Raw genomic sequence first — 24,982 nt, forward strand, 5'->3', positions numbered from 1 at the left:
GAGAAGTCCCAGTTCCATTCCCAGTCAGGGCACATGCTAGGTTACCAGCTCAATCCCCAGTAGGGGGCAAGCAGGAGGCAAACATTCTATAATGCTAAATATGTCATCTGCTATTTGTGCTCATATTCACTCTAACAAGTATGAAAGATAAGTCAGTAGAAGTCAGAAAATAAAAAAATGGATTAATTAAAACTTATTTATTCAAACATCATTAGAGTACAGTTAATAATCAGTGTTTCTCACATCAATGTTTCTATCTCTCTCCTTTCCCCTCTCTAAAAAAATCAGTAAAAACATATTTTAAAATAAATAAATAAATAAATAATAGGATGGTGGTGTAAACGAGGTACTCGCCTCCTCCCACAATCACATCAAAATTACAACTACAGAACAACCCTCATTTAGAACCGCCTGAATGGAAGTCCTCCCACTACGGAATTAAAGAAGCCATGTTGAGACTGGTAGGAAGGGCAGAGGTGTGGACAGGCTGGTGCCATCCCCACATGTGGTGAAAAAAAATCAGGACACCTCAGCTGTGAAGGTCCTCCCTGAGGACTGAGGGGTCCCCATCCCACACCAGGCCCCCAGCTCAGGGTTCCAGTGCCAGGAAGAGAAGTCCCCATAACCTCTGGCTGTAAAAACCACCAGGACTGAGGCTGAGGGATGCGGAGGCTGCTGAAGCCCCAGGCAGCTCCACTTAAAGAGCCCACAAAATGACTTACTCAGACTCACACCCTCCAGGCGCCAGCATAGGGGAGGCACCTTGAAAGGCACCAGAGACATGTGAGGAGAACTGAGTTGGCTGGCGTCTGGGCAAGAAATGGAGGGGCAGCTTTCTCCCAGACAGAAGTGCTGGTGGAGACCATTGTTCCTTTGGTGAGCCGTTCCCTGACAGGGCAGCCATGTGGGCACCACATCTGGGACTCCAGCAATCTGGCTCACACTGTTTGCCCCGCCCTGGTGATTCCCTGAGGCCCTGCCCTACCCAACTTTCAGGCCCACCCAAGCTGTTTCCAGTGGCTTTACCATAGGATTGTCCTGTCTTGGTTCCTGCTTCAGATTTTCCTAAATTCTCTCAAACAAGCAGCATCTGGCCTCAGCAAGCCCCATACCTCTCATTAAGTGGCCCCAGGCCTGGCACTAGAAGCAGCCAGCCTTGGTTCATAGCCTGGCTTGGCCTGGGCACCTCCAAGCCCAGCACAAGCAGCAGCCATCTGCAGATCACTTTGTAGCTTATGCCTAGTGGCCCTGGATAGAGCACAGGCAGTGGGTGACCTTGCCCCAGAGCCAACACACCCAGTGAACAGCGCAGACCAAGTTGAAGCACCACCACCCAACCACCTCCACAACTGACACACTCAAGGAGTGGACTCAGTGGATACCAGAGCCCTGCTGAAGTAAGTCTTGCTCTATGTGGTGGGCCCAGCACAGGTGATCTTCCAAGGTGGTCAAAGGTCAGTGGACAGTGGGCACAGCCAGTCCTTGCAGCTGATCAGCCTGAGTAAATCCCTCCCACTGACGTGCCAACAGCAATCAAGATTCAAATACAGAATGGTGGACAGTCCACACAAGGGGTACACCTCAAGGGCAAAGCTGGGGTGACCAGGGAGGCTGTGCCACTGGGCCCTACAAGACACCTACTACAATAGGCCATCCTATGAAGCCTAGGAGACATAGAAACTCTACTTAATACATAGGGAGGCAGCCAAAATGAGGAGACATAGAAACATGTCCCAGATGAAAGAATAGAACAAAACTCTACGAACAGAATTAAACAAAGCAGAGATAAGCAATCTAACAGATGCAGAGTTCAAAACACTGGTTTTAAGGATGCTAATGAACTTAGTAAGAACCTCAAAAGCATAAAAGAGGTCCAGTCAGAAATGAAGGATGCACTAAATGAAATAAAGAATAATTCACAGGGAATAGTAGAGTAGGTGAAGCTAAGAAGCAAATCATCGATTTGGAATATAAGGAAGCAAAAAACACCCAAAGAACAAAGATTCCAAAAAAAATGAGCCTCTGAGATAACTTCAAGTGCACCAACATTCACATCATGGGAGTGCCAGAAGGAGAAGAGAGAGAGCAAGAAATTGAAAACCTATTTGAAAAAATAATGACAGAAAACTTCTGTAACTTGGTGAAGAAAACAGACATACAAATCCAGGAAGCATAGAATCCCAAACAAGATAAACCCAATTAAGTCCACACCAAGACACATCATTATCATCCAAATGCAAAAGGTTAAAGACAAAGAGAGATTCTTAAAAGCAGGAAGGGAAAAGCAGTTAGTTACCTACAAGGGAGCTCCCATACAACTGTCAGCTGATTTCTCAAAAGAAACTTTTTAGGCCAGAAAGGAGTGGCAACAGATATTCAAAGTGATGAAAAGGAGCAACCTACAATCAAGATTACTTTATCCTGCAAAGCTATCATTTAGAATCAATGGACATATAGTTTCCCAGACAAGAAAAAGCTAACGGAGTTCATCACCACCAAAATAGTATTACATGAAATGTTGATGGGTCTTCTTGAAGAAGAAGAACAAAAATATAAACAATAAAATAGCAATAAATATATATTTATCAATAACTGAATCTACAAACAAAATGAGTAAGCAGAACAGAAACAGACTCATAGATACTGATTAGCTTTGTTGGTTGCCAGATGGGAGGGGGCTGGGGGCTGGGTAAAAAACATGAAGGAATTAAGAAGTACAAATTGTTTGTTAGACTGATGAAACTCAAAGGGAAGGGGGGAGGTTGGGTGGGATGAGATAAACCAAAGAACTTATATGCATATATGTATAACCAATGGACACCAACAATAGCATGGGGAAGGCAGGAGGGGGGCTAGAGTGGGGAGAAGGGGATCAATGAGAGAAAGGGGGGCACCTGTAATACATTCAACAATAAAGATAAGTTTAAAACAAAAAATTTTTAATAAAATAAGAAATAAAAATAAAGCAGTCCTGTCACATGCTCCAACATGGATGAATCTTGAGGACTTTTTGTTAAATGAAATAAGCCAGTCAGAAGGACAAATACTGTTTGATTCCACTTACATGAAGTATTTAAAGTAGTCAAATTCACAGAAACAGAAAATAAATGGTGGTTGCCAGGGGTCCAGGGAAGAGGGAAAAGGGTAGTTATTGTTTAACAAGTATGGAGTTTTAGTTTTGCAAGATAAAAGTGATGTGGAGATCTAATGTACAAAAATGTGAATGTACCTACTGAACTGCACTCTTAAAAATGGATCCGATGAGCCCTGGCCGGTTTGGCTCAGCGGTTAGAGCGTTGGCCTGCGGTCCGGAGAGACCCGGGTTCGGTTCCCGCTAAGGGCACGTACCTTGGTTGCAGTTTGTCCCCGGCCCTGGTTGGGTCGTGTGGGTGGCAACCACTCGATGTGTCGCTTTCACGTCGATATTTCTCTCTCCCTCTCTCCCTCCCACTCTATCTGAACAAAATATCGAAAAATGTCCTCGGGTGAGGATAAAAAAAAAAAAAAGAAAACATTTCGCCCTGGCCGGTATGGCTCAGCGGTTAGAGTGTCGGACTGTGGTCCTGAGAGACCCGGGTTCGGTTACCGCTAAGGGCGCGTACCTCGGTTGCAGTTTGTCCCCGGCCCTGGTCGGTTGTGCGGGTGGCAGCCACTCGATGTGTTCCTTTCACATCGATGTTTCTCTCTCTCTGTTCCTCTCTCTCCCTCCCACTCTACCTGAACAAAAAATGGAAAAATGTCCTCGGGTGAGGATAAAACAAACAAACAAAAAAATGGATCCGATGATAACTTTTACATTACATATTTTTATCACACTTAAAAAATTAAATAAGTAAAAATTTTAGAACATATAGATAGAAATTTAAAAGATAATTGTTTTAGCCAGGTCAGTGTGGCTCAGTGGATTGAGCATTGACCCACGGTCCCTGTTCGATTCCCCATCAGGGCACATGCCAGGTTGCGGGCTCGATCCCCAGTGGGAGGTGTACAGGAGGCAGCCGATCAATGTTTCTCTCACATCGATGTTTTTCTCTCTCTCTCAAAAAAAAATCAATAAAAACATATTTTTTAAAAAAACGGATAACTGCTTTAAGTCAAGACCATAAATGACTAGGTAATGAAACACAAAACAAACAAAAGTCTCTTGAGAAAGGAAAGAGGTGTGGTTATAAAAGTAACACTAGAGCTCTGGTGGTTTGGTTTTGTTCAGTGGTTAGAGAGGTGACCCTCAGGCCAACAGGTTTTGGGTTTGATTCCGGTCAAGTGTATATATCTGGATTTCAGGTTTGATCCCCAGTCGGGTCATGCAGAAGGCAACCAATCAATGTCTCTCTCACATCTGATGTTTTTCTCTCTCTCCCTCCTTCCACTCTACCTAAAAAAATCAATGAAAAAATATCCTCCGGTGAGAATTAACCAAAAAAAGAGAGGGGGGAGTAACACTAGGGAATTTTTTGTGGCAATAAAATTATTTTGTATTTTGACTGATGGTGGGTACATATAAAAGTGATAAAACTTTATACAACTAAACATACATACACACATACAAATGAGTACAAGTATACTGGTAAAATCTGAAGGTTGGTGGATTGCATCCATGTTAATATCCTGGTTTTGATATTATACTGTGCTTTTCCAAGATGTTGCCATTGGGTAAAGTGGATAAAAAGTACACGGGCTCTCTCTGTATTATTCCTTACAACTGCATATAAATCTAAAATTATCTCAAAATAAAAGGTAAAATTTAAAAAGAAAAAGGAAGGAGATTCCAAATCCTTAAGAGTTGATCCTAGAATAGACTTGGATGATTCTAAATCATTTTATGGGAGACATGATATCTTTTCCACTGCATGTTAAAGTACCACCATGCTTCTTGATGGCATGAAAAACAGACGCTGGCAAACAAAGGAGAACAGACAAAGCTTGCCTTTCAAGAAGTTTTTCTCGCCCTGGCCAGTTTGGCTCAGCAGTTAGAGCGTCGGCCTGCGGTCCAGAGAGACCCGGGTTCGGTTCCCGCTAAGGGCACGTACTTCGGTTGCAGTTTGTCCCCGGCCCTGATTGGTTGTGCAGGTGGCAGCCACTCGATGTGTCCCTTCACGTTGATGTTTCTCTCTCTCTCTCCCTCCCACTCTATCTGTACAAAAAATGGAAAAATATCCTCGGGTGAGGATAAAAAAAAAAAAAAGAAGTTTTTCTCTTCCAGCGTTCTGGGAAATAGTGCTTTCATGCTATCACTCCCAAACCAATGGCTTCAACTTATAATGAATGAATTAAAGATAAAAAGGCTTAACTTGCTCAGAAGATAAAATTTATATTTAAAAAGATATACTTTTCCAAAGTGAACCTAATAAAGTAAAAATATAAGGGAGTAATAATACACAGTGGAAGGTTGCCCTAAGACAAAGAAAGGCTTGGCAACAGAAAACATACCCTAATAAGAGAAGTCAACAACTTGCCTTGCGTCCTAAAACCCCTTCTGATAGCCTATCAGATCTAACCCCCGCAAGGCACTTTTCTTTGTTGTCCTTATAGTAAAGTAGAATAAAAAACTTCTTGACTATATTTAACACTATGAAGGTGGGCTTATTTGACAATGTAAGTAATATTCTTTGCCAACTGACTATATAGCTATTGACCTCAACAATAAATTTAGCTAATAATTGGGAAAGGTTAATTTTAAAATGAATGTTTTATAAAACCCCAAGATATATTATACAACTAAAATGGAATCTTAGCCCTAGCCAATTTGGCTCAGCATTTAGAGCGTGGGCCCCAGGCCCTGGTCAGTGTCATGAGGGAGGCAACCAACAGATGTCTCTCTCTCTCTCTCACTACCCTCCCCCTATACCTCCTTCCTCCATCACACTCTATCTGAAGATGAATGGAAAAATATCCTTAGGTGAGGATTTAAAAAAAAAGGGGGGAATCTAGCTCTGGCCGGTCTGGCTCAGCGGTTGGAGCGTCGGCCTGCGGTACAGAGAGACCCGGGTTCAGTTCCCGCTAAGGGCACGTACCTCGGTTGCAGTTTGTCCCCGGCCCTGGTTGGTCGTGCGGGTGGCAGCCACTCGATGTGTCCCTTCACGTCGATGTTTCTCTCTCTCTCTCTTCCTCTCTCTCCCTCCCACTCTATCTGAACAAAAAATGGAAAAATGTCCTCGGTTGAGGATTAAAAAAAAAAAAAGGGGGGGGGGGAATCTTAAAATGGTCTTCTAATGACCGGTTCAGGATTCTCTTAAGCAGACTGAGTACAAAGCACCTAAACTCAAATTTACTTTCATGTTTCTTTCTCTCTCTCTCTTTTTTTAAATGCTATTTATCATGGAAAATATAAACTCCACTGAAAATATCTACAACTAATTTAGGTTTCATGTTATTACTATGATTTTGATTACCTGAAAGATTAACACAGCCCTGTCAATGAACAGGGCCTCGGAAGAAAGAGACTGTCTAAGGTCCTACTCACTATTGGCAAACTCAGGAAACCTACTGCGTTAGTTCAAATGTAGAAACTACAGGATCCTAAGAGTAGAGCAAGAAGAGATGCCCAAAAGCCCTAGAGGAAGAACAGGTACTAAGAGTCAAACATCACCACCTTTTCTTTCTTTTTTTAATCCTCACCCGAGGATATTTTTCCATTTTTTGTACAGATAGAGTGGGAGGGAGAGAGAGGAAGGGAGAGAGAGAAACATCGACATGAAGGGACACATCGAGTGGCTGCCACCCGCATGACCAACCAGGGCCAGGGACAAACTGCAACCGAAGTACGTGCCCTTAGCGGGAACCGAACCCGGGTCTCTCCAGACCGCAGGCCGACGCTCTAACCGCTGAGCCAAACTGGCCAGGGCCCACCTTTTCTTTAACTGTCCAGGTCCTACAGCTAACTTGAATACTCAGAGGCCCACAGTTTTTTCTTTCCATCTATACCTTATCTACTCTAAGCTGCTAACAACTGAACAACAGTGAAAGGAGGAAGCCAATGGGAGCCTTTGCTAGTGCTAAATAAATACAAGACAAACATGTAAAAGCACAATGCACAGACAGACACTATGAAGCATGCCATCCATAGTCGCTTTAACTCAGGGGAAGAAATATCCCTTCTTCCTGGGCACATCTTCTGCAGCCCTTTGGCTATTTTTCTCTATTCAAGGCTGTCCATAATCTTCATTTTAAACTAGTTTTGCCTGGATTTTTGCAGTGTGTTTGTTTACATTTTAGTGGGATAAGAGGCAGGAGAGTTGTGATTTATTCCAGCCTCCAAATAATACTAGAAATAGCCCTGCTCAAAATCTGCATCTGATCAGCCCTGGTTGCCAAGCCACTTAGAAATTACTCTGTACTTTTTATTTTAATCCTTGGAAAAATTATTTATGAGATATGAACTTCTCTAGATGTCTAGAATACATTAACTTAGTAAAAAAAAGTCAAAGAATGGTACATATTGTTTGATCCTATTTGTTTACAAAATTATATATGTACATACCATGTATTGACAAACAAAAGACTTGACAATGGCTATCTTTTAAAGATAAGATAGGAGATAAATGATATTTTATAGATTCTTTATTACTTCCTTATTTTTTAACAACCTGCCTGAAGTACTTTTTAAAAATTTTTACTGCAAATATATTGTCTTTTAAAAATAGGTTTTTATTTTTATTTTTTAGGGAGAGATAGAAACATCAATGTGAGAGAAAAACATCGTTGGGTTGCCTCCTGCAAACCCCCTACTGGGGATCGAGCCCACAAGCCAGGCATGTGCCCTGACTGGGAATCGAACCGGGATCTCTCAGTCCATGGGACAACGCTCAATCCACTGAGCCACACCGGCTGGGCTAGGTTTTTATTCTATAATTCATCAAAGCCAAAGATTTTCAACCCAGGCAGCTCATGAGAATTACCCATAGAGCAGCTAAAACTCTCTGGAAGTAGGGCGTAAATGACTATATTTTTATCAAATCAACTCTACCAAATAATCACGACATGCAATAGAGACAGAAATCACTACTCTAGGCTAAAGATTCACAGCTGTATTTATTAAAAGTCCAAAAGTCACAAAAACAAGGAAATCTATCTCATTAAATAAACACTAAATCCATTTTTAATCCTCTATGGAGTATCTAACTCTTTAATATCATTAGTCAAATAGATACTAAAAACTTACTATGTACTCAACATACTCTAAGCCTCAAGCTGAAAATACCATACCAGTAAGACTATATTTGAGGGCTGTTCATAATTTTCTACCTTCTTTATAGAAATGATGCATATTATATGTTTAAATAAGTTGTGTTCAAATTAGGTTACCACAAGATCTCAAACTCTTTTTCATTGCAGCAAATCTAGAACAGAGTGGAACTTGCTCTCCTAGGTTTCAAACAGCAGTGACTTCTCAGTTTGGGGATATATCCCACAGAGGGGGCTCATGAGATTCTCAGGAAGACGATGCATTTGCATCTGAAAAAGTCCCCAGGTCAGGGGTCAGCCTCAGGTATGGCCCATGAGCCCTCTCTGGCCCACCAACTGTTTCTGTACAGTCTGTGAACTACACATGGTTTTTACATTTTGAAATGGCTGAAAAAAATTAAAAAACAATATTTCAAGGCACATAAAAATTACACAAAATTCAAATTTAATTGTTCATAAAGTTGTATTGGCATGTAGACATGCTCATTCATGTCTACGAATGTTTGCCTACAATGGCAGTTGACTAATTGTGACAGACCATACAGCTAGTAGAGCCAAAAATACTTACTGTGGTTCCTATATGCTGAGTATGTTGCGTACTAGCCCTTTACAGAAAAAGCAGCTGATTCCCAGTCTACGTTATTTTGACCTATGTCCCAGGGCTGCGTTGTCTCACACCCCATTGAAAATCACTGTCACCGTACTTTCATATATTATCAAGAGCTGATACTATTGGTGTCTAATTAATGATACCTCAATGGCATATACTGTAATACCTCAAGTTCTTCAGAGCACAGTATGCAGCTGGTACTACAGGATACACAGTCCCGGGCAAGGGGGAAGGAATGTCAAGGAAGATCACAAGATAATAAACAGGATTAGCCCAAAGATAAACATATTGGAGAAGGAATGAGGGTGAAGAACGGGGAGTGGGGCACTCTAAGCCAATGGTTCTTGGCCTTGGCTATATGTTGGAGTGACTTGGGAGAGCCTAAAAGAAATACCACCCCCCACCCTGGCTGGTTTGGCTCAACAGTTAGAGTGTCAGCCTGTGGTCCAGAGAGACCTGGGTTCGGTTCCCATTAAGGGCACGTACCTCGGTTGCAGTTTGTCCCTGGCCCTGGTTGTGTCATGCAGGTGGTAACCACTCAATGTGTCCATCTCATGTCGATGTTTCTCTCTCTCTCTCTCCCTCCCACTCTATCTGAACAAAAAATGGAAAAATGTCTCAGGTGAGGAAAAAAAAAACAAGAAATACCACCTCCAGAAGTTCTGATTTAATTGGGCATCAGAAGTTTCTTAAGTTTCCCAGGTGACTCTAAGGTGCAGCCAAGAATAAGAAACACCTGCTCTAAGACATAATGATCAAATCATGGAATTACAATGCAATGCAGAACATGAAACTGCAAAAACTCTGGTCATCCTGAGGCTGCCCTCCCACAGTGGCTTAAGTATTTTGCTTTGAATAAGAGAAGGTGCCAAGAAGCAGGCAAGGTTTATCAGATACAAGGAACAGTATGGCTACCATGGTTCTGGAAGGCAAAAATACTGACAGTCCAATTTTTGAGACCCTAATACACAGGGCATGCCAAAGACTAAAACTGGACCAGGACACAGAAAAATCCTCCTGCCCCCACCTTAACCCTAACTCTAAGGAACAGAAGTCTCCCAGTGGGGGAAGGGAAGTGCATGGACAGACCCTTCTGTGGCACAGGCGTGCAGAGATGGCTGAAACCTGACACACAGCACTAACACTGAGACTAACCTGCAGTGCTTAGTCCCTACCCTAAGGACACGCAACAGCAGTAATTTCTAGAGGATTTGAAGCCTATGGTACCCTGAAGGTAACCATAACAAGAAAACTCAAACTCAGCTTACTCCTGAGTAGATTAAATCAACTCTTCACACTACTGTACTGTTATATATACAAAGTCCTGCATTTAATAAAAAGTTATGAGACAGTCCTAGTCAGGTGGCCCAGTTGGTTGGAGTGTCGCTCCATACACCAAAAGAGTTGCAGGCTCAATTTCAAGTCAGGGCACATACCTAGGTTGTGGGCTCGACCCCTGGTCGGGGCACATACAGGAGGCAACCAATTGATGTTTCTCTCACATTGATGTTTCTCTGTCTCTTTCCCTTCCTCTCTCTAAAATTAATAAGCATATCCTCAGGTGAGGATTAAAAAAAGAGAGAGAAATAAAGTGATCAACAAAACCAGACCCAGAGATGACCCAGATTTTAGAACAACCAAACAAGGACTTTAAAATTACTGTAATTAACATGTTAATGGCTCTCAAGAGAAAGGTGGACAACTCACATGAACAGACGAGAAATTCAGCAGAGAGCTGAAAAATCCAAGAAAAAGTCATATGGAAATGCTAGAAGTTAAAAAGAAATATGTAAGAGCCCTGGCCAGTTTGCTCAATGGTTAGAATGTCAGCCCGTGGACCAGAAAGTACCAGGTTCGGTTCCCACTAAGGGCATGTGTCTGCGTTGCAGTTTGTCCTGTGTCCCAGTTGGGGTCGTGTGGGTGGCAACCACTCCATGTGTTTCTCTCACATCGATGTTTTTCTCTCTCTTCCTCACTCTCTCCCTCCTGCTCTATCTGAAGATAAATGCAAAAATGTCCTCAGGTGAGGATTAGAAAAAAAGAAGAAATACGTAATAACAAAAAACAAGATCTCAGAGATGAAGAATTCCTTTAACGGGCTCACCAGTAGATTTGACACAGCTAAGCAAAGAATCAATGAACTTAAAGATGAACTAATAGAAATTATTCAAACTAAAATATAACAGAAGGAAAAAGAGAAACCATCCAAAAGCTATGGAACAATTTCAAATGGCTTAACACACAAGTAACTGGAGTTCCAGAAGGAGAAGAAAGAGGGAATGGGGAAGAAGAACATTTGAAGAGAGTGGCTGAAATTCTTCTAAAAATAACAAGATATCAAACGACATATCTAAGACTTTTCTAAGAATCCCAAGGGTAAAAAGACCTCCCAAAAGAACCAAAAAACAATAAAACAAAAATAAACCACACACACACACACTACCAGCTATATCATAGTGAAATTACTGAAAACTAAAGATAAAGAAAAAATACTGAAGGTAGCTAGAGAGGAAAAAGACATTAGGCACAGAGGAACAAAGATAAAAAGTACAGCAAACTTCTCATCGGAAACCATCAAACCAGAAGACAACAGAGTGACACTTTTTCAAAAAGACTGAAAGAGAAAAAAAGACTGTAAAGCCAGAAATCTATATTCAAGAGAAATACCTTGCAAAACTAAAGGTGAAATGACAACTTTTCCCCCCAGAATTAACTGCCAACATACCTGTTGTATTGGAAGTTATTCAGACAGAAGTATAATACTACATGGACTCCTAACTCTACACAAAGAAATGAGTAACAGTGAAAGTAACCATAAAAGACATGTTTTCTTATTTTTAATCACTCTTACATTTTAATCAGATTTAAAAACAAGTTGCGGGCCTGGCCAGTTTGGCTCAGTGGTTGGAGCATCGGCCTGAGGATGGAAGAGTCTCAGGTTCGATTCCCGGTCAAGGGCACATTACTTGGTTGCAGGATCAATCCCTGGCCACAGTTGGGGTCATGCGGGAGGCAACAAATCGATATGTCTCTCTTACACCAATGTTTCTCTCTCTCCCCATCCCTCTCTTCACTCTATCTAAAAAATTCAATGGAAAAATATCCTCAGGAGAGAATTAAAAATAAATAAATAAGTAATAAAAACAATTGCTGTCCTTGCACTGAAACCTCATTTAACATAGAGGTTAAAGCTGTTTTAGATATTTAAAAGTGGCCTGCTTTGGCTTCTTAAAAAGAGTAAAAACACTAGATTTTAAATTTGTGACACCTTCAAGTGCTGCTTTAATATACTGCCTCTCCTAAAGCTTACAGAAATACTATTTATTACCAATTAACTAAATTACCCTTTCAAGCTAATTATGTAATTTCAAACTATAAATTGCAATACTCATCATTGAATAGAAAAATTCTTAGAAAAACAGGTTTTTAATTTAAAGAAATTTGAGTATCAATTGCTTTAAAGAAATCAGGTTAAGCTATTTCAAACAGTTAAAAAATTGCTCTATATTTAAACCATAGCGCTGTCTTCCTAAAACCTAAAGGATGTCCTTCAGTTTGTTCTTTCTCATAATTCATTAGTTACTATTCAGTTATAAAAGTACAGGGTATGCCTGGCCGGTGTGGCTCAGTGGTTGAGCATTAACCCATGCACCAAGAGGTCACTGGTTCGATTCCCATTTAGGGCACATGCCCAGGTTGTGGCCCCAATCCCCAGTGGGGGGACGTGCAGGAGGCAGTCAATCAATGCTCTCTTTCATTGATGTTTCTAGCTCTCTCCCCCTCTCCCTTCCTCTCTCTAAAATCAATGAAGAAAAAATATTTTAGTCTACGGCCATCCCAGCCTGAACACTCCCGATCTCGTCTGATCTCGGAAGCTAAGCAGAGTTGGGCCTGGTTAGTACTTGGATGGGAGAAAAAATATTTTTTAAAAAGTATAAGATTTGTAAGTCAGAATCTGAATCTATTATAAAATTATAAGCGATTATGCAATAGTTTCAATTGTTATTATCTATATGCCCTCAAACATCTTAAATTATACCAGTGAGTAACAACACATACGTTTGATTCGGTCACTGACCTTATCTCTGCAAATGATTTCATGATACAATATTTCTAAAAGATATTTACACTGAATACTGAAAAATGAACTTTTACGTTAATGAACAGAATTTATAATGAAACTCCCAATATAACCAATTCCCAAAATTAAATTTACATAAGAGACCAAATGAATGGCAGATCAGAAAATAAAAGCACAACCAGAAAAACTATGCAAGTAATGCACAAGCACCGTCAAGACAGTCACTCCTTAGGTGTTATTGACAGTAGCCCTAAGGGAGTGCTTTATACCCCACTGGGATGAAAACCAAACCAAACAAAACATAATTTCAGAACTGGAAGGGATCTTCTGATACTGAATCTAGTTTCCTAAACCAGATTTTAAGGCCTAATTTTAAGAGCTATTCAGAAAACAAAGATTTTCTATGTCCTAAACCACAACCTAATGAATTAGCATATTAAAGATCTGAAGTCCCCATTTTTTTAAAAAAAAACTTCCTTAGCCCTGGCCAGTTTGGCTCAGCGGTTAGAGCGTCGGCCTGCGGTCCAGAGAGACCCGGGTTCAGTTCCCGCTAAGGGCATGTACTTCAGTTGCAGTTTGTCCCCGGCCCTGGTTGGTCGTGCGGGTGGCAGCCACTCGATGTGTTCCTTCACATCGATGTTTCTCTCTCTCTCTCCCTTCCTCTCTCTCCCTCCCATTCTATCTGTACAAAAAATGGAAAAATATCCTCGGGTGAGGATTAAAAAAATAAAAAAATAAAAAAAAATAAAAAAACTTCCTTAAATTTAAAGAAACAAGCTTATATGCGAATATGTTTTTCTTAACTCATAGGAAAATCTCTAAACTTTTTCTCAATTCATTAAAATGTCTAAATCAGCTTTCAATATGAAAATTGTTGGCATCAGAGTGTGTCATGGATGAGAAAACCCAGGCCTTGGAAATAGGTGGCTTGTCTAAAGGACAAACACTAATTAGTAGCATTCAAGGATAAAACCCAGGTTCTTAACTTATAAACTCAAGGATCTTAGTACTTATTTAGACTCTTTATTTGCATACAGAAATCTAGCAGAACCCAAATTATACTGGGGGGGGTCCCATAACTGCTCATTATGTAAGTATTTATATAAATAGTGTTAATGTTTAATTCTCCCATCAATTCATATTTAATATAACTTGCCTAAAATTTTAAAAATACTATTATTTCATAAGAATTATTCTCTATAAGTAAAAGTTCATATAAAGAAAACATTTTTAAAACATTTATGATCCTAATGTTAAAAGACAGTTACTGAAAAAAACTGGTTATAGCATCCTCTTGGAAATAAATGATTTATATTGACATTTTAATATGTTTTTATACTAAATAGTTCATAATAATGTGCATTATCTATCTCTTACAAATTGAAGACAAAAAAAACTAATTTTGTAAAACTCAGGTGTTCCCAATCCTTGAACCCGCAATAACAAAATCATCTGAAGAGCCAGTTAACAAGGTAGTTTCCTAGCCTCTGTTCTCCACGATTCTAATTCCACAGATAGGGGCTGAGGCCCTGCATCTGTACCCTTAACCAGCCCCAGGAAATACCAATATGTAGCAAGGTTTAGAAATCCTGCAGGATTTAAGTAATTCATGGTAGGGGATGGGAGGCAGGAGAGACTTTTATAATGAAAATTCATTTTCACATTACTGATAAAAACTTAGCTGGACATAGATATTCAAGTAATACTTTTAAACTTATTCAAGTCCTGATAGTATTCCTGGATTATCCTACAAGCAGTTCATCTCCACTCTCTACCTCACCTGTTGCCTTCAAAATCCCACTACCTGGTTCTCCCTGAACTCAACAGGCCACAAAAGTATTACTTAACCTGACAGTGTCTTTACACCATGAGCTCCTTATGGACAATGACTGGTATTTTCACCTTTATCAATATTTACCAGAGACTGACACATGATCAGGAAATATCCAACAAGATTAACCCCTGAAAATGCTAGAGCCTGCTTTTTAGTATAATCCTTCAATGTATCAAAATGGTTTTGGTTTTTTTCTAGGCATTTGTTTCTCTTACAGATGCTTCAGCCCCTCACCTACTACCTTACCTCTAGTCTTCCCGTTCAGGATCTCTTTCCCTTCTTTCCATATCTACATCCAAGGCGGTGGCAGCCAGGCTCGAGGCCCCCAGGGATCCTTGTCTGGTATTCACATCCTGGTACAGTCCCCAGGACAACATACCAGAGTTGGTTTGTGGGACCAATAGAGTACAGCAGAAGAGATGATCTATCACTTCTAAGATTAGATATGGGAGACCCTGTGACTTCTGTTTTGGTTTCTCTCTCTGAACACTCATAATGGCAAAAGTCATGTTATGAGCAGCCCTTGGAGAGGACTCACGCCTCCTACCAGCAGTTACATGAAGTGCCAGAAGCCAGCCCACCCTGCAGCACTATCAAGTCTGCAGACACTGCAGTCAGGGTGACAGCTCGGCTGTTACCACTGTAAGACACTGAGCGGGACCAGCAACACCGTTCCCAGATGCCTGAGCATCAAAAACTGTGTGAGAAAATGAACGTGTCTTGTTTTAAGCTGCTAAATTCTGGGGTAATTTGTTACTCAGCAAAAAATACCTAATGCAAAGAGTTATAAATTCATACTCACTAGAAGATAAGCTTCTTGAAAACAGTCATGATGTGTTATTTATTGTATCTCTGACAAGCACCATATCCACTGTAGTCACTCAAATGTTTGCTGAATTGGATTGACTGATAATTTTTCAAGTACTGGATTACACATTCTGTAAGCAGGGGCAAGATACTGTCTATGAATTTCTTTACTTTTAAAAAGTGGGGTCACCCAGCTGGTGTGGCTCAGTGGTTGAGTGTTGACCCATGTACCAAGAGGTCACAGGTTCAATTCCCAGTCATGGCACATGCCCAGGATATGGGCCAAATCCCCAGTGGGGGGCATGCAGGAGGCAGCGATGTTTCTATCTATCTCTCCTTCTCCCTTCCTTTATCTCTAAAATCAATAAAAAATAAATAAATAAATAAAAAGTGGGGTCACAAGATTATTATGAGGATCAAATAAAATAATACATATAACAGTCTCAGAACAATGCCCACCACACTAAAAAGTATTAAATGCTGTCAACAACTAAAAGGAAAATTTCTAAAAAAAAGGGAAATGTATCACTCTCTTTCCTTGGTATTAAAATCCTAAAAATAAATTTTTTAAATATAAGAATTATTTACAAGCCATGTCAGGATTATAAATAAACTTAGAAAACTGATTTACCTTCAAATATTGAGATGGCATATCAAATAAAAGAAGATACTGGATATGCTAACAGGTAATGTCAATTGATCTAGCAATCTATATCCCTCAAAACTATTTTCATTTTCCCAGTCTTACTATAATAAGCACATAACATGCTCCTAGATTATATTCCAAGATTATATTATAAGAACATAAGCAACTGGATCCCGGTAAAAGTTTGGTTCTTCCTATTTGCATGAAGTTTGGTGAAAAAACTCTATTTCAAAGTTTCATCTACTTATCTAAGGTCAATGGAATTTGATGGTCTAGTGAGAACACTCTCAAATGTGTTGCTACTGCCACTATTCACTCTATGATTAATTTTTACTGTTAAAATATTTAGTCATTAATAATACATAATTAGCTTATCACACCTGAACAAAGCAAAGATAAATTTATATCTGATAGTTAACTATTAGTTAACTATTAAAATGTCAAAATCATGCCCTGGCCAGTTTGGCTCAGTGGTTAGAGCATTGGCCTGCGGTCCAGAGAGACCCGGGTTCGGTTCCCACTAAGGGCATGTATCTCGGTTGCAGTTTGTCCCCAGCTCTGGTTAGGTCGTGAGGGTGGCAGCCACTCAATGTGTACCTTTCACGTCAATGTTTCTCTCCCTCTCTCTCTCTCTCTGTCTCTCTCTCTCTCTGTCTCTCTCCTCCCTCCCACTCTATCTGAACAAAAAATGAAAAAATTTCCTCAGATGAGGATAAAAAAAAATGTCAAAATCATGGCTTACACAGTCCCAATACTTATCCAGAAATTGCTCTATATTTAAAACATGTCATCTGGACCTTAGGCTTGGTATTGTCAGAGGATATGGATGTATAATTCAAAAATAATGAAATGGAAATTTTAAAAACTTGAAGATAAAAATTCCAATTACAGTAGCTTCATTCTCAATAAGATACACAGCTTTCCAAAAAACAAACCCCTATAAAGTACAAACCATACCAGCACTTATTAATTGGTTCTGCACCACAAAAGAATACAGGATTTTTTTCGCACATATTTCAGAAACAGTAAATGTTGAAGTCCAGCACAGTATGAAAAATAGTGCTTGCCTTTAAAGTTTTATTTACAAAACCTAAATACCTGTAAGTGGACATGTGAAATAACTTTACATAAATTAACCTCCAATGACAGAGCATTTAGGAAGAGGAATCTAACTTGACCATAAACTGGGACACAAAGCAACAGGGAGAGAAGCAAACTGGCTTGGGAGCGCTGCTGAGGGAAGGTGCCGGCTTTACTAGCATGAGGTGTGACCACTCCCAAACACATGTAGTAGATACCAGCTGCTTTTCCCCTTTCTCTCTTTTGCTGACAATATTAACACTAAAGTGACTTAGTAATTGTAAAGTTTAAAAGAGAACTATAATAGTGTGTGTATGCATGCAGTAAAATTTAATAAGCACATGTAAATTTAATACAAAGATGCACACAGAGACGGTTGACCTTCCTTCCAGTCTGAATTCCCAGCCCCCCAATTCTTATTACCAATAGAAAGAGGGGAGCACCTGCTCCCACATTTGTGCTGTCACTAGGAGAGGAGACAAGCCTAATGCCAGCCTTTGCCTTTTTTCCTAGGGACCAATTATCCCTTTCTCAACACCAGCCTGGATCTGTGTTTATCCAGGGGTTTAGGCATCCTGCCTATTTCTAAGTAAAAAATTATTCTCTAAACCAAATTTAGGTCAGAACACAAAGTTGGGAAAAATAAAGGTAAAGCAAAAGAATACATTTTACTGTAGATCTTTAAAAAAAAAAAAAGTTTAATCCATAAAACTGAAAGAGTTGAGACATACTGACCCTCATTTTAGATGGGGGGCAGGGTAATTAGAACAATTAAGAAGAAAAACTATTTCAGAAAGAAAGCCATTTATTTCTCTGCTTTAGTAAGCTAAAGACGCATCTAACCTATACACAGTGAACAACTTAGGAATCTTATGATTCGCACACTTTGGGAAGTGATGGATGCAGAAGAGAACTTTGGCAATGGTTAGTAAGTGACACGGGGAGGGGGGGGTGTCTCCGGGTATTAATCTTCTCTACATGGAGTCCCCATCCTAGTGTCTTCCATGAGGGAGAAAAAAATAAACAGCAGCCCAAACTTCGAAGGATTTCTAAAACTGAATATATAGTAAATATAGATCACTAATGTTGACATAGGCAAAGCAACTTAAAATTTTATAAAGCACTATTATTCAATAATTCTTGTATTTTTTAATAACTTCTATTAGATGGACAGAAATCAATTCCAATCACACATTCTTGGGCTCATTGGGACAAATACAAGGCTAGTCTTAAACAGATTAAGATTAATCATCCAACAGACCTGCCTAAAAAAAAGCCATGTGGAATAAAAGGAAAAGGCACAGAACTAAGGGTCAAAGAAGATTAGTTCCAGTCCTACTTCCATCATCAAGTAACTGATCACTGCCATGTGACTCCACTTTAATAATGTGACATTCCATATTTCCAAAATGAAGTAGCTGAACAACATAACTTTTGGCTTTAATATGTTAAGCTAGTTTTTATCACTTTTTAAAAAATCCTTAACCGAGGATATTTTTCTACAAATCTTCAGATAGAGTAGAGGGAGAGAGGCAGAGGGAAAGAGGGAAACATCCATGAGAGAGAGACACATCGACTGGTTGCCTCCCCGATGACCGCGGGTGGGGGATGAACTGCAATGGAGGTACGTGCCCTTGACAGGAATCAAACCCAAGACTCATTGGTCTGAGGGCTGATGCTCTAACAAATGAGTCAAACTGGCCAGGGTTATGATCACTTTTTAAACACTTATTTCTATCAAAGTAATACATATTCAAGACTGTTTTCTAAAATTCCATAAATATGTATTGAACATTTACTATGTGCCAGATACTATAATGCCAGGATTCCAGAATTCAGTGAGTAAGACACTGACTCCACATCGAAAAAGGTCACAGTCTAGAAGAGACAAATAAAAACTATAGTGCAACTGAAAAATATAATTAAAAAGCATATACAAGGAGCAGAAGTAGCACGATGAAGCAAGCATTTCATTGCCTGAAGAGGGTAAAGAGGAAGTAACTAAAGCATCCTGCAAATGGGGGAAGAGTAGTTCTTCAGGCAGAGACTGTTTTTAAAGCCTAGCTCAGCCATTTACTAGCTATGTGATTTGGGGCAACTGAATTTACCTCCCTGAGTTTCTTTGTAAATCTACTTTGGAGAGTTAGTCTGAAGATTAAAAACAATATATGTAAAGTAGCTGATACAGAGCAGGAATTAGTTATTTTAGGAGTTGTTCTAAATGGCATGGTAGGTATATATCTTGACTAATGATTAAGCTACGTATGTCACCAATATGGAGAAGGCCGTTAAGAACCACCAGCATGTAACCATTTCCAAAGTCCATTTTTCTACATTTTTCATGGACTTTGGAAGTGAGGTGGTTCCTAACAAGTGGTACACTCACCTGCTGGGGAAACATATTTCTAATTTACTTTCATCTCCATTTTCACCCTGACAAACAGAATTTTGCATACTCACACTCTAGTTATTTCCTAGATGAAGTTCAATTTATTTCCCAGTCCCACCTCAGTCCTCGTTAGCAATGTTCTATATATCCTCTATGAAATGGCAAAGTCCTATGAGCAACTGATGATTATTAAGATTGCATTAGGAGATAATTAGAGCTAGCCCCGGGATGAAACTATTATTACTAACCTAATGGTTGACTTGTGGAACTGAAAACCACTAAGTAATTATTACAATCTTAAAGTAAATATTTTAAAATATTGTAAAATCTAGCCAAAAATGTACATTTTTTTCTGTCTCCCAAAGTTAAAATTTTCTAAATACTCTGATACAAACATTTGAATATTAGCAGTGAACAAATATTAGCAATGAGGCAAAGCTATAGTAAGATAAAGCAGTCTATCCCTAAATTCAACTGAATCATAAAATGGTCTTTATGTCAATGTAGTTTTTCAGAACTAAGAACATGTTCCTATCTGTAAACCATCATGTAAGGTCAGTTGGCTCCAAGTTAAATAACCACTTATTAAAAGTGAGGACATCATGAATCAATCCAGAATCTACGTTAATTTTATAGTTTCCACATTTGCCCAGCCAGTGTGGCTCAGTGGATTGAGTGTTGTCCCATGGACTGAGAGGTCCCAGTTCCATTGCTAGTCAGGGCTCATGCCCAGGTTGCCGGCTGGATCCCCAATAGGGGGCATACAGAAAACAGCCAAACCATGGTTCTCACACAGATATTTCTCTCTCTCTCTCTCCCTTCCTCTCTCTCTAAAAAATAAAAATGAAAACATATTTCCATATAGTTTCCACATACAAGGAGGAAACCAGTGTACCAGACAGTGGTATATAGTTTTTTTAATAGTCTCTATGAATATCTGAATTCCATATCATACCAGGTTTTGAAATACTATACACACACACACACACACATATATGTATATACATACACACATACATGTATGTATCCTGTCAAGACAGGTTATATTTGTAGTATATAGTTTGCCATAATACATTTTGAAATACTAATGTTCTATCAAAATTAGCTGCCTTATACATTTTCAAGAATCAAATCCTGAGTATGTTTTTAAGTTTTTTCTCAGAGGATCAGGCACTAAGGAGTCATCAAATTGCAAAATAATCTTTTTCTTGTAAACACTAATCCGACTCAGAGTATGGTAATATAAGCATTTCCACAATAACAAAAGCATAAGTTTCTTCACAAAGCAAACCTAAAACATTCGATAAAAATATGAGCACTATTGCTCATTTTTACAACTATAAATTGATGTTAATTATTATAATGTAGTTAAGTCCAATTCTCTCCTGATAGCCTTGCAAATGAAAGGAAATACACAAAATTATCAAATGTCACAGAAGCAGCAGCTTTAAGTCAGAGGGAGAGACAGACAAAAGGAAATAGGAGAGGGAGGAGATGCACGATTAAAACTAAAATGCTTAGAATGCACTAGACCTTGGCCCAGCCGCTGACCCACTATAATCTACCTGTCATCCCTATTTCCAAAAAACAAAAATTAACAATTGAAGCAAATTGATGGTGAGCAGGAAATTTAAGTCGTGCATTTAGCTTGAGATTTTCCAGAAAGAAAAAGAGCTAAACAGAAAAAGATCTAAACAGTAAAAAGCGAGCTGTGTGTGTGTATGAGTGTGTGCGCGCGTGGGGGAAGCGGGGGATAAATAAAAGCTAACTGTGCTCAAGTCTCAGCACCCAGGCTATTCCGCGCGTACTACAGAAGGCAGGGCCGTGGGGCCCTCCCCCTGCCAGGCAGGTGGTGAGGGTCGTGGATTCTCACCTCCACCCCCACCCTCACCCCACAATTCAGAAGCCTTTGAGTGCCGGGTGAAAGGGGAGGGGGCGTCAGCGCCCCTGGAACCCGCGCGGAGTGGATCCAATTAACACCTTCCTCGCCAGGATCTGGGACCGCGAACTCCCAAGCGGGCGCACACAGGGATGGGGCCGCCAGGAGCACTTCCCCTGCTCTGGAGGGAGGATGGAGGCAAGGGGTGGCACCGCATCCCCCATCCCCACCCCGGGCGCATCAATTACCCGTGAGGTTCCTCAGCACCGTCCCGTGGGCCCAGAGACTCAGGACCTGCTGCACCGACAGGTTGATCATGGAGTGGTCACCCCCCTCCGCCTTCATCTTCCCCGGGGGGCGCCCGCCGCCCTCTTCTCGGGTGCCGGGTGGCGGCGGCGGCTGCGAGGCTCCGGGGGCGGCGGCGGGTGCGCGGCTCCTCCAGGCCGCCGCCGCCGCCGGGCAAGGCTGCGGGGCGCCGGGCTGGGCGCTGCTGCTGCGGCCGACGGGCCTCCGGGGGGTGCCGCTCAGCGCGTCTCCCAGGCAGCCCCCTCCCCGCCGGGGAGACATTGAGGACAGCGGACGGGGGAGGGGAGGGGGCCGGGCGCTCTTCCCGCGCGGCCCCCAAGCGAGGACGCGGTGCGGAGGAGGCCGCTGCCGCTCCCCCTCAGGGGCAGCACCGCGCCGCGGGGATCGGGCACGCTAGGAGGCCGAGGTCACGCCGGGAGGCTCGGAGTGATGGGCAGCCGGCAGGTGCAGCCCCCGACGGAGACCAGCTCATCACCGCCGGAGGACTAGAAGACCCGGGACCCGGAGGAGGCTGCGGCGGTGCCCTCGGTGGCACCTGCCACCAGCCTGCCCACCCTCCGGCCGCCGACACTCGAGGAACCGCCCCCTCCACCCGCGGCTGCCCGCGGGCCGCTCGTGCGCGCGCGCACGGGTCCCCTCCTCCCTGCCTTTACCGGAGCCGCTGCGCATGCTCACTCTCCCCCTTCCCGCGACCCGCCGCCCTCCGACACCCAGCCGGCCTCAAAGTCCTCCTTCTCCCCGTCCCCGCGCGCGGAGATCGCGAGGCTGACAGCGCCGAGAGTCGGCCGCAGTGGGGCGGAGGGAAGCGCAGCCTACGTCACTAGCGCCACCGCCGGGCTTCGCTGCTGATTGGATGCTCCAAGGGAGCCACCTCCACAGCCTCTCCGCCCCCAGATCCCGAGCGCGCGCCCTGGGAGGGCGGGAGCCTGTGACCGAGGCGCTCTGTGAGCGTTGGGTGCCCAGTGGTGCTGAAGCCCAAGCCTGAAGGGCAACCCTAACCTATCATGGGTGGAACAAGGGGTACTAAACTTTGTGCGATGGTAGTTCAGATCTTTGGTTTCGAATAAAATACTTTTGATACAGATGCTTGCATCTTTTTTTGAAAGATGTAAATAATCTAAACATTTTAGATTTATTAATTGAGGGTTTTTTTGTTGTTTTTTTTTGAGTCAGGTGACTTAGCTAGGTCACTACCTGCAAAATATATTTTAAAGCTAATAAAACAGACCCCTTTCTCATTCATCCAGTCCTTCCCACAACAAGAACTTGGGCCTTCTGTGGTTCCAGGTTCCCAAATACTTATTGACATAGGGCTCACTGGTGTCCTATTCATTGCCATTCCCTGATCTAACTGCAGTATTTTTTTTTTTTTTAATCTAGATTGCAAAAAAAAAAAGTTTTTGTTGCTGTTCTCCCCTAGGACCTAAATTTTCTTCCCATTGTTTAGTGCCTTTCTTTATGTCCAGAGGAGCTACATAAAATCCAACTATAACAAACTAAACAACTCCTTGAAGTTTGAAACCTTAAAAGTTAAAACTTGAAAAATAAAAATTAAGTTTGGCCATAACATAAATATGCACTAGCGGCCACCACCCCCAACTCCATCCTTTTTCAACAGCTCTGCCATCTGTAAAGAAAGCGTGCAAAGGGAGGTGAAATTCACACTGTAGCTAAATCAAGTATACATGGCAAAACCTGTAAGATGGTATTTTTGGTGACTGCTTTAAAAATAATTATTATACATACATATTTATGTATATGTATATAATCCATGTATTGGTGTCACAACAAGGGAAATTTTTGCATCACTAATGAGAATTGAGCCCAAACTAATAATATAGAGTTTATCTTCCTTCTAGAATTTAGAACTAATTAGATCTTAATTAATTAAAATTATAGAATATCAGACTTAAAAGGAGCTTTGCTTTAGCATTTTTCTAAACCATTTTATTTTATATATAAGGAAACTGATTCTGCAGAATTTAGTGACTTGACAGAAGTAACATCACTTCATAGCCTAGTTTCTGAATTACTAGTCTATTAATTCTTTCTAGCAGCCACACTGTGTTTCTTCATTCACTATTACTCCATAACTTTAAGGTTCTGTGAGGGAAGGTGCAGGTTATTTAATGGTGGTGTTAAGAGAGTTGACATTATACAATTAGTGGTATTAAAAAAAAAAAAAAGTAACCACATTCAGTGAAGTGTTCATAGCAAACTGAGCAACAACTCATTAAACTCTCACATTAAGAACTTTTAGTTGGTTTGGAATCAACTGAGGTTCTCACTATTACGTGCTGTTGTTTAAAACATAGTATTCATGTTCATAGCAGTGTTATTTACAATTGCCAAGATCTGGAAACAGCCCAAGTATCCATCAGTAGATGAGTGGATAAAAAAGCTATGGTGCATTTACACAACGGAATACTAAGCAGCCATAAAAAAAGAAGGAAATCTTATCTTGGATAAAAGACAGCATGGATTGACCTGGAGATTACTATACTAAGTGAAACAAGCCAGTCAAAGAAAGACAAATACCATATGATCTCACTTATGGTGAGATCTAATGACCAAAATAAACTGACACACAAAATAGAAACAGAGGCATGGATACATGGAACTGATGGACAGATGTCAGGAGGATGTGGTGGGGGAACCAGATGAAAGAAGGTGAAGGGATCAGCCAAAAAACATATATACCCAATATGCAGACACAGAAAACAGTGTGATAGCCAGAGGGAAAGGAGAGTTGGGGGATAGGTGGAGTTGGGCAAAGGGGAAGAAAATGAGGATGGAAAGAGTCTTTGGTTGGGCTAATGGGTGCATGATGCCATGTGCAGATGATGCTTTATTGAGTTGTACACCTGAAACCAGTATGGTTTTGTGAACCAATGTCATCCCAATACGTTCAATTTGTGGAATATGATGAAGAAAATAAGCTGATGAGCAAAACAGACCCAGAGACATAGAAGTAGGAAACAGACTGACAAACCTCAGAGGGAGGGTGGGAAGAGATAAGCCAAAGAACGTATATGCATGTATGCATAACCAAAGGACACAGACAACAAATAAGGTGAGGTTGGGGGAGGAACGGGAGCAGGGAGGAGGATTGTCAATGGGGAAAAAAGGAAGGACATCTGTAACTACAAAAATTAATTAATTAATT

The 24,982-nt window shown here is 41.1% G+C and overlaps 1 protein-coding gene across 1 annotated transcript in view; it reads right to left on the bottom strand.

The window, feature by feature from the left end:
• The window catches only part of TMEM170B (transmembrane protein 170B), a 45,973-nt gene extending 23,839 nt beyond the window's left edge, over window positions 1-22,134 (bottom strand). The window contains exon 1 of the mRNA XM_036255599.1: window positions 21,759-22,134. Within this exon, the coding sequence (XP_036111492.1) occupies window positions 21,759-22,077 (319 nt within the window). The 5' untranslated portion in view covers window positions 22,078-22,134. The remainder of the gene's footprint in view (window positions 1-21,758) is intronic.
• Window positions 22,135-24,982: the final 2,848 nt, after the last annotated feature.

This window comes from Molossus molossus, unplaced genomic scaffold (genome assembly GCF_014108415.1).
Source record: "Molossus molossus isolate mMolMol1 unplaced genomic scaffold, mMolMol1.p scaffold_m16_p_12, whole genome shotgun sequence".
Classification (NCBI taxonomy): Eukaryota; Metazoa; Chordata; class Mammalia; order Chiroptera; family Molossidae; genus Molossus; species Molossus molossus.